Source organism: Equus quagga, chromosome 19, assembly GCF_021613505.1.
Source record: "Equus quagga isolate Etosha38 chromosome 19, UCLA_HA_Equagga_1.0, whole genome shotgun sequence".
Taxonomy (NCBI): domain Eukaryota; kingdom Metazoa; phylum Chordata; class Mammalia; order Perissodactyla; family Equidae; genus Equus; species Equus quagga.
The window spans coordinates 22,126,304-22,146,912 of NC_060285.1; the positions used below are offsets into that span (position 1 = coordinate 22,126,304).

The 20,609-nt window shown below is 34.6% G+C and overlaps 1 protein-coding gene across 1 annotated transcript in view; it reads left to right on the forward strand.

Annotated features, from left to right (window-relative positions):
* The window catches only part of ANKS1B (ankyrin repeat and sterile alpha motif domain containing 1B), a 1,013,016-nt gene that overhangs the window by 169,715 nt on the left and 822,692 nt on the right, over positions 1-20,609 (forward strand). The window contains exons 7-8 of the mRNA XM_046646005.1: positions 2,763-2,876; positions 4,080-4,246. Coding sequence (XP_046501961.1) covers positions 2,763-2,876; positions 4,080-4,246 — 281 coding nt within the window. The remainder of the gene's footprint in view (positions 1-2,762; positions 2,877-4,079; positions 4,247-20,609) is intronic.

The following is a 20,609-nucleotide window of genomic DNA, read 5'->3' on the forward strand; positions in this document are numbered from 1 at the left end:
ATTTTCTATTACTTTGTCTGATTTCTATAACTTTGTAAGGTAGATAAGTCAGATATCATTATTCCCCTTTTTGCACATGAGGGAAACTGAAGCTCCAAGGGACTAAGTGACTTGCTCACACTCATATGTCCTATTCTAAGTGGTAGAGCTAGTACATAAATGCTGGATTAACAACAACAAAATTGTACTTAGCTGAAAGAATACAGATTATTTCCTCCCTAATCCAGTAGTGCAAGATAATTCAGTTTTGCCAGCCTTTGTTTTCGATAAAGGTCATTTAAGTACACTTGTAGTTAGTTGCAGATCTACGGAAGATTTGACAACCATCTAGGCACTACATTTTCATTTGCAGAATCACATACTTCCTCATTTGATGTAAAAATTCTATGAAAAATTTAGATTTAAATGCTTTCCCTTTCTGCTTGGTGATTAGGCCTGCCATGTAGCATGTTCCCTTAAAAACCCAGATGTTTGTCCTTTTCTTTCCAGTTAACTCTTATTGGTGGTGATTATCCCCTATAATTGTTACAGATTGGTTGCAAGTGTAACAGGAGGGAGGCGGGCATGGGTTTCATTGCATATCAGTTAGGAACCTGAAGAACAGCTTTGTCCTGCAGGGAGATATATGAATTAAAACCAAGTTGGGCAGGAGACATGTAGATGCAGGAGTCAACAAAGGCCAAAGAGGAGGTCATTATACTCTTTTCTGTCTTTGTTTCCAAAACCTCTCAGGAAAGTTCAGGCCCCTACAATTTTCTTGTCAATAAAGAAGTTAATTGCAAGTCAAGTGTGTATAGAGATAAACATAGAAGAATACAAATGTAGCTCTTCATATTAATTAAAATTCAAATCAAGTTGAATGAAAGCTAAAAAATAAAAAAAGTGGTCACAACATTTTTATAAGTCTTTCCCCCTCTGGGTACTTTATATTTCATGCTGGACTTTTGCCTCTAACTAAACTGTAAAAAAACAGGCTTGTGCACAAATACGTCTTTTGGGGAGAATCAAAATAAATGTCATCCACCAAAAAGGGGAGATGACATAATTACAGACAGTTTTTAACATACTGCATTGGTTCAACTTAGAGGAAAATCTTACTATGTAGAAGTAACTATCTATGTTCTCTTAAATGGTCAAGATTCATTAAATATGCCAATTTGTGACACAGTATATGGGACATCTTTGAATTTTTTTAATTGTTGGCAAATTTTAGAATGTGAGCCCCATTATCTATATTTTTTGCATTTCTGGATTTCAAGTCACTAGTACATTTTAAATCTTATGAAAAAGTTTGTTATTGCAATAAAGATGATTTATAGTAGATAAAATTACTATTTGTGTCCTGGAGGAGGAATTCAATTTACATAATTACTGCATGGGTCAAAAATTGTAAGTTGCTTTCTTTTCCTGGTAGAATTTGCCTAGTAGAATTGCCCTTAGGTAGAAACTATTTGGATGGTTTGACATCACAAGTGGTTGGCATGAGAGCACAACTTAACTGAATTTTAACAACTTAACTGAATTTTAGGAAAAAGTTTCCTTCTGAATAAAGAAATCCAAGTAAATGATCCCTATGAGGAGGAATCTACTGGTTTAATCCTTTATGGAGGCTAGAAACTAGCCACTTGGGCTGAGTGCTTTTGGCAGATAGCAGGTGTATTCTGTTTAGATCATGTACTTTTGGTCCACACTGTGTTTCCATAAGAATTGAACTAGCTTTCAACATTTAAAAATCTAGGATTTCAGCTAAAACTCCAGAGTCTCAAAAAAATGCAGACTTTTGTTTTGCTTCATTGCCGACCTTTAGATAGGGCGCTTGCTCTCTGGTTAACCATGCTCCACAGGCTTTCTGTTCTTTCTATACTATTGAGGCTGAACGTTAGTTGACATTTATCCGTGCATTCAGATTCTGTTTTCCTTGTGATTAAGAGAAAAGTGAGATGTTTCTCGTCCCATATCTATCTGACTCTGCTGCTTATTAGCTGTATGGACGTGGCCAAGTTAATAATCCTTCTCATTTAGTTGTCATCTTTACAACTAAGATAGTAGTAGTGCCTGTGTCATAGTTTTGTGAGGATTAAATGAGTTAATTGATATTAAATACTTAGAACACTGCTGGGTACATAAATTTTAGCTGCTAATACTATTATTATTATGTCTTCATCAAAATTGGAAAAATGAGAGATAGGCTGAGTATGGGACATCACTTCAAGAATAATGGGAAAGAACTTTATTTCTTTGTGGACGTAAAGTTCAATATGCAATTATCCTTGTCTTACAAGATTATAATACCATTATAAAATAAACTAGTCTCTCTTCATTCATTTATGTTATCTGACTGGCTGTTGTATCCATTTGGGTCTGACATCCCTGTTTAGGGATCAAGTCTATTCAAAGCATCTTTCAGAGAGTTTTAAATCTTCAGGAAGAATATATTTAAGCAAACTAAGGATGTTATTGCATCTTCATCAGGTGAATTTGTTTTTAAGGAAAGAGTGTGACAAGTTTAGTTTTCAGAAAAAGGGTTCATGAATCTCTTCCAAAGTATCTTTTTCACTTTAATTAAAAAGCTTTAAACTAATAGCTCATCATGAAGTTCTTTTGGTTCATTTGGTTTTTTGAAGTTCTTTTAAAAATTTAGGATATATCTAGGATATGAGGGTACGAATGAAAAAATGATCACCAGAAGAAGACATAAAGTTTAGTTAAGATTTTAAAAGAAATGAATTTAAGTATGTAATTTCAAAAACTTATACACGCAGAATATTTAGAAGGCATGGGAAGATCAACAGTCCTCGAAGAACATGTGCAGGAAGATACAACACCAGAAACACACATTTCATCTCCTGTTGAGTCTCCTTCTCAAAAGACCAAAAGTGAGTAGCTTGTTATAAAGCCCTTGAAATGATTCTAGACTTCTATGTACAAATTTGTACAAGAAGGCTAACATTTGTGAAAATTTCAAGTGTATTAAGTTATATCTTATACTCTTTATTTTATCTATTTATTCAGTCAACTTTTACTGAGCTCCTGCTATTTGTCGGGCACTTTTCTTCGCCTTTAGATACAGCAGTGAGCAAAGTAGATACCAATCCATGCTGTCATGAAATTTACATGGAGTGGTTATTTCATAGTAGATTTTTTCTAAAATGTGTTTTTTTTGTAATGATTTTATTTTTTTCCTTTTTCTCCCCAAAGCCCCCCGGTACATAGTTGTATATTCTTCATTGTGGGTCCTTCTAGTTGTGGCATGTGGGACGCTGCCTCAGTGTGGTTTGATGAGCAGTGCCATGTGCGCGCCCAGGATTCGAACCAATGAAACACTGGGCCGCGTACAGCGGGGTGCGCAAACTTAACCACTCGGCCACGGGGCCAGCCCCAGTCTAAAATGTGTTTTTAATACATAATAATACTATTGATACCTGGATTGTAACTCCTGGAGGTTTTTTAAAGAATAAATTGTAGGTATAAAATACCTTTCTGAGAATGATTAGAAGAATGAATATTTTCATGCAACCTACAAAATATTCATGTTTTCACAGATAATACATATTATTTATCTGTTCCTTCTGTGTTTTCCCTTATCACATATCATAATTCTAATTTATTCTTATGTAATTATTTGTTTCAATAAGTTCTACTATTTCTTTTTATTGAACCTAAGAAATAGGTTCTCAGCACTCTCTCAAATTTGTTAATGAATTGTTGAATGAATTCTGTCAGTGAAGTATAATGCCAATAAAAGATTATTGAAAATTAAATGCTGTTAATAAATGAAGCTTTAGGAAGTGTAATTCCAGATGCTTTTATGCAACATGTATATGTAAACCTTTAATACTTATTTCCATTTTGAAAAGGAGTAGAAATAGGGAAAATTTGAAATTTCTCTTTGTCTTTTAATATTCTTGTATTAATTATAGTTTGGTGCCTTGTTTTCATCAGAATATTTTCTGATGACTTAATCTTGTTTGCCGTATTTTGACTTCTATCATGATAATCATATTTTTCTTATTTAATGTTAATTTTTAGCAGTAAGTAGCCTTTCTTGAAACTTCTGAAAAAATTTACTCTTCTTACAGGTGAAACAGTGACTGGAGAGTTATCAAAACTCTTGGATGAAATAAAGCTCTGTCAAGAAAAGGATTATTCTTTTGAAGATTTGTGCCATACAATATCAGACCACTACTTAGATAATTTGAGCAAGATTTCAGAGGAAGAACTTGGGAAAAATGGAAGCCAGAGTGTAGTAAGTAAGGGGGGAAAGCAGACAATCCATCTGTCTTTGCCAGTTCAGTGTGTACCTGAGAGGCATGGGATTTGTGCATTATCCTATCTTGGATTCAGCCAGTGTCAAACGTCAAGCTCCCTTTGCTCTTTCCATGATGTCCACTGGTCTTTTATTCTCAATGCATGTGTAGGGGAAGGAATGCTTTGATAAATCCCTCATAGTTTGTGATGATCTTGCTACCGTTAGACTCTCGGAACACATGAATTCATAGTTTCTTTGATTTTGTTCTTTTAGTTTTACTGGGCATAATGATATTGGTTTGCAAAGAAAGAAGAAAACCTTCTTTTGTCTTTCTTCCCCACTTTCTCTGTGAACTGAGTCTAACCCCATCTTTAAGAAGAATGATAGAGCTGAGCCATGTGTGAAGAGTTCCCCAGTCACTCTGTATGTCATATTAGGAGACAGACATTTTGGAAAGTTCGACCTGCATATTTTTATAATCTTATGCAAACCCCAGGGGATTTGCATGCAACCTACAAGCTCAGAATCTAAGTCATGAGTTAGAGATTCTTGCTCATTTGGATTTTTATATTAATATAATAGCGAGAAAAACTATAGAGAATCAGTTTAAGATTTGTATATATATTTTGTGCTCTATAGAGGAAAGATTTATAGGGTGCACTGCTATTAAAGGAAATACATTATTGTGTTATGAAACCTTTACTCACTTTTAGAACTTAATTTGTTATAGAAACATTATACATTCTTCAAAAGCTAATAATAGAGTGGATTATGTTAAGTATATTTATGAAAACTAAAAAAAAATTGCTAAGTATAGTGACTGTTATGAGAATGTTTACTTCATTTAGTTGTGTAATGTGAGCTGACACCATTTCCCAGGATAGTGCTTGCTAGTCTAGTTCCATGACTAGTCTCACTTCCTAGGCCTGTTTTTGTTTTTCCTTTTTGTTTGTTTTTTTTTGCAGTGTCTTGTGTAAAACATCACATTATTGGCTCCAATAAATGCTCTTTATGAATAATTATGATTAATTATATATATACTGAAGTAAATACTTTTAGCTTTTACCAAATGAAATTTTTATATTAATGTAATATTTACTGTAGTTACTTTAGTCAGGACAAAATTCCCTGTTTAAAAATCTAAAACAGATGTATGCTGTCTCCAAATTACAAATCAGTTACATTTCAACATTTCCTTGAAAGTTGGTTATAAATTAAAACATATTTATCCTGCATAAACAGTACATGGTATTTAGGTTTTTAGGTACATCCCTAAATATTTCTCTAAACTGTCTGCTTCTGGCCCTCTACTTCTAAACCCACAGATTTTTCAAATGCCCTAACTTTCTAGACCAGTGATTTCTAAACTTATCTTGTTGCGTGTACCATTGGTAAACAGATTTTCAGCAAACACCCTTAATGCATTTATTTATAAATTATATATATCTATGACTATTCTAAGAATGTATGATGTAAATTATGAGGCATATACTACAAAAGAAATTCAAGTAAGGAAGATAATAAGTGTAAATAGAAGCTTTAATTTTTTTTCTTTTACTCAATGGGTATCTTGTGCACCCTACGGTCTGCACACTCTGCTTGAAGACCATGATTCAAGTTTATAGCTTTCAGGTAATGATGGCAGGGCCTTTTGGCATTGTGAGGGTGACATAATGGGAAAATGATGACCAAACTTTTTTTTTTTTGGTAAGCCGAAGTGTGTTGCAATTGAGCAAGAGAGAAATTAAATGCTCATAAATTGAACATAAGTTTCTTAAAATTCAAGCTCATACTTTCACACAAGCAATCACTCTTTCTTCCTGTGACAAACTTTTGTATTGTGTTCCTTGAAAATATTGTCATATTAAATATTAAAGGTTACATGAGGCAGAAAAACAGGGTACATATGAGTAAGAGCAAGTATTCTATTTATCTGGAATAACAGAGTTTTTAAAGGGGGAAGATGGGAGATAAGATTAGACAGATGGAGGTCAGGTCATGGACGATTTTGAATGTCAGGCTGAGAATTTTGGTATTTTTTTCAGGAAATGAGAAAAATCTAAAGGGTTTCTGGCAGGTAAAAGACATTATTGGAAGTGGTCTTTCAGAAGATTAATCTGATAGAAACTTGTTATTGAATGTTTAAAAAGTAATCCAATTTCTTTGACCCTTCTCCACTGCCTGTGTTTTATTTGGATTCATTCCCTGTTTTGTTGAATATTTGCTTCCATCCATTCATCAAAAACGTTTTTCCTGAGCTTTGTTGAATTACACTCTGAAATAATGTAAAAACTTAATCAAGTACTTACAGATTGCCTAATATAGATGTTCGTTACCAGGTTGTGTGCTATAGGATTTATAATAGCAATAATGAGACATGGTTCTTGACTTCAAGGAGATCAAAATTCCTATTCCAAGAAATCTTCAGTCACATTGTGCAGTCAAGACTAACATATAAACATATATGTATATTTAGGAGTTGACATTTGTTAGGTACTTGCTATTTGCTGTTCTAATGTTTTATATGATTTAAGCCACTTAATCCTCACAGTAATCCTAACAATGGAGTTATGGATTTGGGAAATGACTCAGCTGGCAAATCTAAGATTCAAACTCAGAACCAATGTCTTTAATTCTCAGCTACATTTTTCATAATAAACTACCCTGTGGCCAAAGGAAGTTTTTAAAAAGGGAGAGATAAGTGAAGATTTATGGATATTCATTGAAGGTGTCATGGAGGTAGTGGGAGATTAAACTGGGCCTTGCAGGAAGGGGAGATGTACTTTGCTCTTGAGTTGGAATGACTGAATGAATGAATGGGAGAGGATTTTAGCCTACAGAAACAGTATATGCAAAAGCACAGAGGTGAGACATAGCATATAATTTGAAGAGGATGGTTTGTCATGGAGTTGGTTTTGGAAAGTAGTGGGAAATAAAGTTGGATCAGTGATGATAATATCTAACACTTATGGAACACTTTATATTAACTGATTTAATCCTCACAATAACTCTATGAGATTGGTAATGTTATTCCTCCTGTTTTACAGATGAGAAAATGGAGGCACAGAGAACTTGTATGACTTTCCCAAGTTTATATGTCAAAAGTTTAAAGCTTGTCAAAAGTTTAATATTGATGCTGAGGAGAAAAAACTCTTGAGTAGGAAAGTTCCATCATGAAGGGGACATTTTTGCAAGATAAAGGTGGTAACTGTATGTCAGATGTTTTGGAGAGAGACTCAGATAATGATTCTCAGCAATGGCTATACATTAGACTTATATGGAGAGGCTTCAGAAAATACTGATACCTTCAATACCATGCCAGACCAACTAAATCGAATTATTTTGGGTAGCATTCACTCCTGAGATGATGAGTCTGAACTGAGGTCTTGATAACACCACAGAATTACAGAATTTTAGAGCTATAATTAAATCTCCTACATCTTCTAGTGTCCAGCCTAATTCTCTGACTCTCCCTGTAAAATTCCTAAAAATCTCTTGTATTAGGAGGGTTTTCAGTTTATCATCAAAAAAACCCCTCAAACTATAGTCCAGCCATAGTTTTAAATTACAATTATTTCTATACTATGTTGGAATGTTAAATGTGGAGAACATTTTTGTTTGTTTATTATTCACATTACTGGCTGAAGAACAGGCATTCAGGTTCAGTTAAAGTTTAATTTTAGTGATTTGAAACATCCAACTTGTTTGTTGTAATATAAAAAAATAATTCTAAAAGTAAATTAGAAAAAATAAAAATGTAAGGAAATATGTTTTGTAGCATTCATATCATTAATAAATGTATTTTACGTATTAATGATATGGCTTGAATTTTAGGAGTATTTTAACTATTCTTGGTTTAGTTTAGCTTTTATTACCTATTTTCTTCCAATAGAGGGCACTCTAATTCAGTAATTTAAAATACGAAATCAGACATCTTATGTAAGAACTTTTATTTTTGAATTGGAGGTTTTGGTTTTACTAAAATATTAGCCTTAAGGTGGTAGTTTGAGCAAGTTTAATAATATAAGTGAATTAAAAATTAAATTCTTATTTTGATTGAATGTAAATGCCTGTTCAAATTAAAATGATGTTTTCTTTTGCATAAATTTAAATTCAACAGTTTGTTTTAAATGATTTTATAATGTGCATATGGAGTCATTTTCTAAGTTGATTTAGGACATTATATAATCTAGATTGTAAATTTTGCAGAAATATAAATACCTTCACATTCTTAACCAACCCAAGAATATAAAATAATCTGAAAAAAATTTTCTGTTCTCCTCGTTTATTTTTCCAAGTTACATATTCAATTTTCTTCTCCATGTGTATAAACAATGTGGGCAGCTCTTAAATGTGAACCCACCATGCCACAGAGAAATTTCATAACATAAAGGTCATTAGAGCAGATTTCAGAATTTAGGTTTCAGGAAAGCATTTTTTTAAGATATAAAAAAGGCATTATTGCCTCATCAGCCCATGCCTCTAAGAAATAAATAAGAAGTTCCAGAGATGAAATGCCTTGTGTATTTTTTTCTCCTGAGGGAAAACCTAGACACAAGCAGCATCTCAGGCTCATTGTTTGAAAGGGATTACGTTGGCAGGTTTTGCGCAATTTTACTCATCCGGTACACCTCTTCTCTGTTATTTCACTTTCTTTCCAATGCAAAATCTTTAATACATGTAAGCTTTCTGAAGTGTGAGATATTTTACTTTAGTATTTCAAGATTTTAAGATTCAACTTCTCAGTTTATATACCAAGCTTCTATAAACTGCTTGAGAGCACTCTCTGGGAGGGTCTCTGTAGGAAAATATACTTAATTTGGTGCCAAAATTCATCAAGTCTTAAAGGTCAATAGAATCAAATTAGATTGCCTAAAATCCAACTGGTGCTTCTGAAACAAAGTTTACTTTCAAACACATTCTAACACAATTTCTGGAGCTTAATATCAGGAATGCACTAATTTCATAATGGTGAGAGACTTTAGTGGCTATCTCATCCAATTCCCATCAGATTCAGAGTACTCTGGGAAATGAATTTTTTGAAACATAAATAGAGGGTTCTTCCTACAGGATTATAACTGATTCTTTAGCATATATGAATTTTTTAATATTGTAGTTAAATCTTAAGCAGTGGTAACTATTATCTTATTGAGAATATAGTATTCAGAAGACTATTTTTAACTTCAATAATTCATGTCTTACCTAGTTGAACCAATTTTTTGGAAGGGGTAACTCAAGGCTGCTCTGTACTAAGAACAGGTTTGGATTGTCCTAACAGATTTTTCCAGATTTAGGGAATGCATAGATTCTGTTTACCTATAATAATAATATACATGCACTATGTGTACATGCAAGGAAAAATCCAGAATCAGAATGGTAAGATGTTTGTCTCTCCTGTCACCTCAGGAAGAAATGTTTTACATGTAGTGAATCTAGGAAGATCCTTGAGATAAATGGCTACTAGGATAAAAGAGTTGTTTTTCTGAACTTACAACACAGTTGCTTTTGCCTTCCATGACACATCTCTTTCTTCTGTTTTGTCTTGCAGGTATATACATTTTTTTATTACTTATTATAGACTCCTTGATGGTAGGATCTATATTTGATTGATCTCTGTAATTACATCCTGCTTAACACAGTGCCTTGCATGTATTGGTCTCTCAATGAAAGTTCATTGAATGAATAAATGGATAAAAAGACAGACACTGCATGTGAGTGCATATGTTCTTATAAATAAACCATCATCATTGAATAACAAGCTTAATTATTTGGAGATGAATTACAGAGTCCAAGAACAGGTTTTTCCCATCAAGCATGGAGTCTCAACCATCTTTCTTAGGGAGGCAACTTAGTTGGGCAGTTAAGAACGTGAGATTGGGAGTAATTCAGGCTTGTGTTTGCATCCCTGTTCTGCCAGTTACTAGCAGGGTGACCTTTCGAAGTTACTTGGTCTTTCCAAGCCTTAGTTTTCTCATCAGTATTAAAAAAAGTGTAATATGGATTTCTATCAGTCACAGAAAAAGAGCTGTTCTCTTTTGTATTACTGAAAACATGCCATCTTGATTTTTATGTTTCGTAGACTTTGTCTAACTTTGTCTAGACTTCTGAATAAGCGCTCAATGTCAACATGGAGGGGATTTCTCTAGTGAAAAGCTAAATATTCTGTTCTTGGATTGGTTATAGTCAATATTTTACTTTGAAAAAATAATTATCTATCATAATCAGTTCTGCAGATGTTAGGGAGGAATAGCAAACACGGCAAATAGTTGAACTTATATGAAAAATTATCTCAGTAAACGAATATTCTTGGCTCACAGCAAAAACATAGAATTCAATGGGAATTAATATAATATCCTGAATTAGAGTCCTAAAAATTCAGTGGTTTAAGATGGAAGAGGTTTAATTTGGGGGAGTAGTTTATGCAGAAAGTTCTGGAGTCTTTAAATGACCACAACTGCAATGTGAACCAACAGTGAGATGTTGCTGTTGAAAATCAATAAACAGTTGCCATGCTATGATCTCTGAAAATAATTATAATACTAGAAGCTAGCAGTTATTAAGTACTAGGTTTTAACTATGTGCTAGACATCGTGGTAAGCATGTTAAAATCACTATCTCCTTTATTCCTTACAATAGTGCCATGAGGTAGATTTTATTATCCTCAATGTGGAAATCAAGAGTAAAATAACTTGGCCAGGGTTATAGAGCTACCAAAAGGTAAAGCTGGGATCTGGACTTAGGTCTGATGTGGTACTAGGTCATGATCCTAACCCATTAGGTCATTCTCTCTCTCATTAATACCTTCCAGATTGACCTACCCTCACCTTTTCATCATTCCTACCATTTTGCAGGTTCAGAGTCTCATTACCTTTCACCTGAATTATTGCAAGAACCTATTATTCTGTCTACCTGCTTTTGGTCTCCTCTTCATCTACTCCAGTTTATTCTTAAAACTGTTGCCAAATCCATGTGCCTTAAGTTCAGTTTTGATCATGTCATCTTCTCAAAACTAGAATGGTCCTCACTCTGAAAATTAAATATAGACTTTTAACCCTGGCATTCAAGGCCAGGCCCTCCGTGTTCTTCATCGTGTATTTGCAGCATTCTCCCATTAATGTGTTAGATAAACATAATATTTTGGTAAAATAGGTTATTCTCAAACACTGTCTGTCTTTCCTTATTGTTGCCCATGTTCACAATGCTTCATCCATACATAATTCTTATCCCTATTGTCTCTACTTATTGAAAACCATCCTTAACAAAACCTTTTTTGATCCTCCTATTTAGATTCAACTATTTGGATCGGATACGATTACATTTTATTTATAAATCTGTTAAGATAAATTTCATAGTCTGCTTTGTAGTATTTATGCATGAATCTTCCTTTTTGGCTTTGCTTACAGGCCCTTTCATGACGGGAAATATTAATCTGTGTGTGTGTGTGTATCCTTAGCATATTTCCTCACATGCTTAATAAACATTTGTTGAATTGATATGATAGGCCATGGACATCAAAAATTCTGTTTGATAACTGGATTTAGGTACAGACCTATGGGAAGAGCTCTAAATGTAGTCTTTCTAATCTCAGAATAACTTCCTCTGTTGGTTGACATTTCAAATAATGAATGCCTCACCATTTGTTTTGAAGAAGAAATGAAATACTCAGCTAAACTATATTATAAGCTTCTTCATAACATAAAATCACCAACATCTTGGGTCAAGTCGTATCTTTCTTATGCAGTAATATATCTCTTTCACTGATAATAAGGAAATCTTATATTACAAATATTATGTTTGATTCCTGAGAACACATATAAAGGAAATCTACTGTATAGGAACATACGTCTCATTTATATTATTAATTTTCAAATTCTTCAGTATTCTGTGATAAACATTTTTTGAATTCATCCCTGTTATTCTTTCTGTATAAGTTGAGATGGGTTATTTTTGAGGCTGTTTTTTTTTAGTTAAAAGTAAAGAAAATGGCTTAAGCCAATATCCTGGGATTTTTTTCCCTCCCTAATTGTTAATGATTCTTGCTGGTTAGGATGAATAGTTGAATACAACTGTTGTGTAGTACTATTTTGTGCACATTCTTAAAACGTGTTTGACACTAAAATATCTCTCAATGTTATGAGAATTCTGTTAAGGTGTCCAAAGGCAGTAAGCTCCCTTCCTAATAAATTTAAATTTTTATATATTTGAATTTTATGAAGTTTGTGAAGTTATCATTTTATCTACGCTGCAGATAGAAACATCACTTGGTTTTTGTTTTGATATTTTCATTCTCTCTGATCTCTGTATACTCTCTAAATTGAATTTAATCTTCCTAACTGAAGAACTCAGCTACTATGATTTCCCTGAGAATCTCTACTTTACTCTCAGGAAATAATTGTAATGTTTTCTTGAAAGTTTAATAATAATTCAACTTTCTTCGAACCTCACGCTCCAGATAATGTTGAGGTTAATTTTTGACAACTCTCAGCCACATGTCACATTTACCTTGTTCATTTGCCATAATGCACCAAATTTGTAATTCTATTTCAGGGTGCACGTTTGAGAATTCTTGATTCTCTTTTGGAGTAAAGACCTTGGACAACCTGCCATTATAAAAGAATCTCGTTTTGCTTCCTAATGCCAAAGGAAATCAGTCTGAAGCCTCAGATTAAAGAGAAACGTCAGTGGCAATAATCACTTATCTTTGTGTTCAGGGAAATGTTTTTCACCTTGAAGAGCAAATTAAGTCTAATGGAATAGTGGACTAGTGACCCAGAAAAAATTACTGAAATTGCTCGAACATATTTTATCATGAGAGCGTTTGGGACATGACTACTGAATAATGGAATTCATTCAGCATCTAACAGCTAAAGAATTAGGATTACAAAGTCAATAACAGTACATGAAAAAGATACTGTGTGGCCTGCTTCAGTCTCAGGTTTAGATTTTTTTAAAATCTCATGTTATTTTGTCTCATGTTATTTTCACTTTCCTTTGCTAAAATTTTCATTTTAACCGTCTATGTTTTTTAAAGCTCCAATGTTTTGGTTGCTTAGAGTTTCACAACAGTTTCATTTAGTTGATAGCTGCCAGTCTATGCTATCAAATAATTAATAATGAGAAACAAAGCGTTAATTTGGGGAAAGAATGAGGTGGTCAAGAAGATGAATTTGATGGGAAATGAAAATCTCTAAAAAGAACAAAGATAATGAACCAGTGAGAAGTGTCTATCAATAAAGTGCAAATGGCTTGCTACCAAAATAAATGAGACAAATATTAACATGTTATCTCTTTTCCTAAAATGGTTCATTCTATGTTGCTGAAATAAATTTATTCTAGCCTTGAAGATTACCTGTTAGTTCTATAATCCTATTCGTACTTAGCTTGGTGTCACTTCCTAAACATTTAAAGTATCTTTACAGTCACAGTTATTATTAATATCCTCATGTACTGAGTCCCTGCATTAAAGAATTATACTAGTTTCTTAAATAACATATATTTGTAACTTGGAGTGGCATTATAGTGTAGAGAATGGGAATTTTGAACTCAAAGAGACTCGTATTTGGATCCCAACTCTGCTCCTTAGATAAATACTACCCTGATCTTTATATTTCTCATCTGAAGAATACTGTTTCTAAAAAGTCTTTCTCACCTCGACCTACTGAATCAGAGTGTCTGGAGGTGGATTATTTTTAATAAAACTCCCTAGGTCATTCTTATGCTCAATGATTTGTACATACTACACTAGAACATTTTTAAAATGTTGATAGACAGTCAGACCCACTTTCTTCCTACCCACACAGATCTGTGGATCTCAGATTCCAATGATCTGACCCTAATTTGCTTTTGCCTTCTTTTTCTGCTCCTATTCATGAAATTTGATTGGTCATTAGGGCAAAATAACTTACCTTTTAAGGATTAGTTTTCTATTTTGTGAAAAACGCGCTTGGAATTTTGGTAGGGATTGCGTTGAATCTATAGATGGCTTTGGGTAGTATGGAACTTTTAACAATATTAATTTTTCTCATCCATTAACCAGAATATATTTTCATTCGTTTCTCCAATTTTCATCAAAGCGTTGTAGTTTTCAGTGTACAGATCTTTCACCTCCTTGGTTAAATTTATTCCTAAGTATTTTATTGTTTTTGATGCTATTGTAAATAGGATTTTATTTATTTCTTTTTCAGATGTTTTGTTGTTAGTGTGTAGAAATGCAACTGATTTCTGTATGTTGGTTTTGTATCCTGCAACTTTACTGAATTTGTTGATTAGTTCTAACAGTTATTTTCTGGAGTATTTAGGATTTTCTATATGTGCGATCATATCATCTGCAAACAAAGACAATTTTACTTCTTCCTTTTTGATTTGGATGCCTTTTATTTCTTTTTCTTGCCTAATTGTTCTGGCTATGACTTCTAGTACTGTGTTGAATAGTAGTGTTGAGGGTGGGCACCCTTGTGTTGTTCCTGATCTTAGAGGAAAAGCTTTCAACCTTTCACTTTTGAGTATGATATTAGTTGTGGGCTTCTCATGTATGACCTTTATTATGTTGAAGTGTTCCTTCTATACCCAAGTTGTTGAGTGTTTTTATCATGAAAGGATGTTATATTTTGTCAAATGTTTTTTCCACATCTATTGAGATAATCATGCCATTTTTACCTTATATTCTATATAACTTATCTTTTAATAATTCTTTTTTAAATAATTCTTTCATACTTGAAATTAGATGGACATGGTGTTAAAGTACAAAATAAAGTATAAAGTGGTATTCAAAAGAATATATTATCATTCTTATGATGCTTTCATTTTCAATTCTTCAAACTCATAGAGTAATTCACTGCTGCTCACTTGACCCTTAAAGTTCTGTCTTTTCCTTCACAACCTCCCCCTCCCTATCTGCTTCTCCCTTCCTCTCTCCTCATTTAAATAAAACTGTATAATAAGAATGAAATTGTGAACCCAACTACAATGTTTTATTTTTTATTATCTTTCTCAAGTGCCTGTTATCATTCCTAGCATATAAGTACTCAATAAATGTTTTCTTGTCATTCAACTACTCTTTTAAAATTTGATATTACCAATGTCTTCCTTCTCATTCATTTTATTATATCTAATCAGAACTTATTTCATCCCCTTATAGTTCTGATCCCTAAAGTTCTGGGCAACATGAATTAAGATGAGGTAATTTCACCAGCGTACTCTTAAAAGATTGTATTGGCTTAATAGATCCTTCATGAGAATCAAGCAAAGTGCCAGGGAAGGTCTCAGGAAAAGAATGTTCACAGAGATTGTGTGTTTCATGTTTACAATAACTCATTAACTGTCCTTCTACTGGTGCCATCCCCCTTCCAATAGAATAAATAACCAACATACCACACATGACAAAGATGTACATGTGTAGGGGAGGGTGTGTTGGTGTATGTGTGAAGGGGGCAGGGAGAGAGGAAGAGAGAATAGAAGAGAAGACAGAAATGATAATATTGTCAGTAGGGACTTGTATCTTTGCCCTTTGACTTACGAGTTCTCTGATTTTATCTAATCTTTTGGAACAACTGGCATTTTCTGGTTTTGAGAATCAAACCATAAACACTGAAGAATCTGATCTTTTCTAAACACAGTAATGTCACAGTCTAAAGCATAACAATTCTACATTCATAGATCAAATATGAGAAGGCATACTTCTTTATTTTATTTACTTAATTTTTAATTTTTATTTTTTTTGGATGTACATCATATTTCAAATTCTGGATACATTACATCATGTTCACCACCGGAACACTAATTATAGTGCATCCCCTCACATGTGACCCTAATCACCCCTTTTGTCCTCCCCCCTCCCTTCTTCCCCAATGGTAACCACCAGTCCAATCTCCAATGCTATGTGGTTTTTTGTTGTTGTTGTTTTTATCTTCTACTTATGAGTGAGATCATATGGTATTTGACTTTTTCCCTCTGACTTATTTCACTCAGCGTGAAAAACATATAATGTGGGAGGAGGGGAGTGAAAAAGTAGAGCTTTTAGAAAGAGGTCAAGCTAAAGAGTCTATCTACTCAGCCATACTTCTAAATTTTTTTTTCTTGTCTATAACCTAATTTTAAGAGGTGCTTTGATTTTTTTAAACCTGGAGGCATATTTACTTAACCATGATATTCTGACTCACACTTTGTAATGAGACAGAATAACTGGGAGTGGGATGTAGTTGTTTATATACAGTGGCCAGAGGAGGCCTTTCTGAGGAGTGATATATAAACTGTAATTTGAAGGAGAAGGAGCCAGTCATGTAAAGTACCAAGGAAAAAAATTTGGAATAAAAGGAAATACTCTTTCCTGAGGTAGGAAAGAGCTTAGTATGTTTAAGTACCAGAAAGGAGGTTGGTGGGGTAGGCTGGAGTGTAGTGAACTAGGTAGAGAATAGAATGGAATGAATTTGGAAATCCAGATTAGACAGGGTGTGTAGGTCATGGAAAGTGGTGTTTTTGGTGAGGAAGGTTGGCACTGAGCTAACATCCATTGCCACTCCTCCTCTTTATGTTTGAGGGAGATTGTCCCTGAGCTAACATCTGTGCCAATCTTCCTCTGTTTTGTATGTGGGATGCCACCACAGCATGGCTTGATGAGCTGTGTGTAGCTCTGTGCCCGGATCCAAACCCATGAACCCAGGGCCTCTGAAGTGGAGCACATCAACTTAATCACTATGCCACCGGGCTGGCCCCTGATTTTTTTTTAATCAAAAGTTTTTAAGCAAGGAAGTGATATGATCTGATTTATAGGAGCAAAGTTGGCAAGTTTCTGGCTCCTCTAAATTCACCGTTAATTCTATTTTAATATCAGATGTCTGTAGGATATTTATAGAATAATACACTTAATAACTGCTCAACAGTTATTTATCATATATCTGCTGTGTGCCAGATTCAGTACTAGGCCCCGAGACATATGCAACAGTTGACAAGATTGATAGAGTCTTTGCTATCACTGAACTTCTAGTTTAGCAGTGAATATAGACATGGACATAGGCAGCTATGAAATAGTGTGATGTGTTATAACAGGGGAAATACAAGATAGTATTAAACACATGGGAAAGATACTGAACTCGGATTTTGGTGATTAAGGGAGATTTTCCAAATTCACTTCTTTTCTCCTTGATTCCTCTTGTATCAACCAGGCAACCACTCTCCTTATTCGTGTTTTTCTTACCTGGCTCCCCTTTCTTTTTACAGACTCTTAGCTTTGTGTTCTTGCTTGGGCATTCTCTTCCATAGAGAGGAACTGCTCTTTTAGTTCAGGTAGCAACTCGATGTTATTTATTTCCAAATCTACAATTCTATCTTCAACTTCTCACTACTCTCCAGTTCTGTATTATAATTGCTGGGAAGATTTCTTTCCCCACACATCCCACTCTCATAATGCAAACCCAACCTATCAAAATGTAAATTAATTATCTTTCCACCCAAGTCTGTACTTTTGCCCATTTTCTGTCTTGCTTTCAGTAATAGAACAGTTATTTCATTCTTCCAGGACAAAAGCTTTGTATTAAGTTTGATTCTTTCCCATTTCTTTCGTTCTGCTCATCTACTGAAGAGTTCCCTTTTGTTTATTCTCATCATCCCTGCTTGAACCCACTGCTTCTTTCAGGAACTGCCTCATTTCTTTATTCATTTTTATAATAAAACTCTGGAAGAATTGTCCCATTTTGCTGTTTCAATATCTCTCCTCCATTTTTCCTTAAAACCAGTCCAATCAGGCTTTCCCTTTCACCACAATCCAGAACTGCCTTGTAGAGGTTTCCATTGACTTCCACATTGCTAATTCCAATACACATTTCTTAGTCCTTTTCTTTTCTTTTTTTTTTTTTTAAAGATTTTACTTTTTCCTTTTTCTCCCCAAAGCCCCCAAGTACATAGTTGTATATTCTTCGTTGTGGGTCCTTCTAGTTGTGGCATGTGGGATGCTGCCTCAGCGTGGTTTGATGAGCAGTGCCACGTCCGTGCCCAGGATTCAAACCAACGAGACACTGGGCCGCCTACAGCGGAGCGCGCGAACTTAACCACTTGGCCACAGGGCCAGTCCCTCTTAGTCCTTTTCTTACTTGATTTTTGAGGAGCATTTGACAAAGGTGATCATGCTCTCCCCCTTCACATGCACATTTTCTTCACTTGACTTCCTAGATACCACACTCGCCTGGTTTTCTTCCTTCTTCACTGGCTACTCCTTTTCAGTCTCCGCTGCTGGTTCCTCCTCATATCCCTGACCACTTAACACTAAACTGCCCTCGGGCTCAGGCCCCGGACTTCTCTTCTTTTCTGTACTGACTCTCTTGGCCAACCACACCAAATGGTCTCACAACTTTAAACACCTACTATGGACCAGCATATCCCACATTTATAGCTATAGCCTTGATGCTCTTCTGAACTCCAAACTTAATTGTTTATTTGACATCTCCATTCTTGTACTCAATTGTCTGTTTGACATCTCCTCTCATGTCTAATATCCTTTTCAAACTTAACTTGAATAAAACTGAACTTCTATGTTTCCCCCTAAAACCTGCTGGACCCTCAGTTTTCCCATTTTAATGAATATCAACTCTATCCATTCAACCTCTGACTTCCGAAAACCTTGGAGTACTTCTTTAGTCGTCTCTTTTTCTCATGCCCAGCAAACAATTGATTTTCAAATCCTACTAGCTCTTCCTTCAAAATATGTCCAGGATCCAACCACTTCTTACCAGCTCCACTACTGCCACTCTGATCTCAGCCACTAGCATTCTTTGCCTGGATTATTTGAAGGGTTTCCAAACTGGTGTTCCTCTTACCACCATTGCTCTCCATACAGTGTATTCTTAAAGAAGTTACCAAAGAGATCCTTTTAAAATGTAAGTTAAACCATGTGACTCGTCTACTCAAAACCCTCCTGTGGTTTCTGATCTTGCCCTGAGGAAAAGACAAAGTCCTTATGCTGGCTGAAAAGGCCCTGCATGAACTGCATACCTGCCCTTGACCCATCCTTACCTCTCATACTCATTTTCACTACTCTGTTCCCTACTCACACTATTCCAGCCACACTTGGTTCATTGCCTTTCCTATAAAACACCAGGCACACTCTTACCTCAAGACTCTTGCACTTCTTGTTCTTTCTGTCTTGTTCTTTCCCAGAGATCCTATGGCTTACTCTCTTGGGTTGTTATCAAACATTAGCTTCTCAGTGTGTCCTTGCCTGATCACCGTATTCAAAGTTAGTCACTTGGCAATTCCTATCCCCCTCTTCTACTTTATTTTTGTCCATATCACTTAGCATCTAACATACATTTTACTTATTTATTGTGTTTACTGTTTGGCTCCCTTAATTAAAATGCAGGCTTCACTGAGGGCAGAGGTTATTGTTTTTTATTTTTGTTGTTGTTGTTGTTGACTGCTGTCATCCCAGTGATTAAAATGATATCTGGCACATAATAGACACACAATAAATATTTATTAAATGAAAAAATAAATTTACTATACTATAAACCCTTGATTCTCCATATTTGAATTACATAGTTTTTGAGCTGGTCATCTGTATAGGGGAAAGAGCATATATTTTGGAGTTGTATAGATCAGGATTTTGTATCCTGATGTTTCTATTTACTAGCTATATGCCTGGGTTAGCTGCTTAGTTTCTCTGACCTTCAGTTTCCTCTTCTATAAAATGAGCATGGTAATCTGTAACCTAAAGAGTTGTCATGAAGACAATACTATGTGAGAATGTGTAAAAAGTGCTTAGCAGTGTGTTGGACAGACAGAAGGTGATGAACTAATGTTTATTCCTTCCTTTGTAGTCAGTCTTTCTTAATTCTGACCCATACCTATACAGTCCCATGTCTCTTAATGAAGGGGATGTGTTCTGAGAAACACATTGTTAGGTGATTTCATCATTGTGCGTACATCACAGAGTATACTTACATAAACCTAGATGGCATAGCCGACAATATACCTAGGCCATATGGTACTAATCTTATGGGACTACTGTTGTGTATGTGGTCTGTCGTTGACTGAAATCTTGTTATGCAGCACATGACTGTGTAACACTGCCGGATGAGCTTCCCTGAAGTGGAGTTTGTATTCCACCTCCTCTATGGTAAAAAAATAGATGAGAGCCTTATTTGACTTCTATATGGTGGCCAAATTCATCTTCTTGGATTTCAATAATATCAGTATATTCCCATTCTCCTACTGCCCTTCCTTATACAAGGATATTTCTTTCTATTTTCCTTATTCCCTCCAATATACCCTATTTTTCTGTCATTTACCTAAACATATCATAGGCATTTCTTCCTTGGTGTCTTTGCTCATGTTCTTTCATTTTCCTATCTTTCCTCTTTGTTTAAATCCT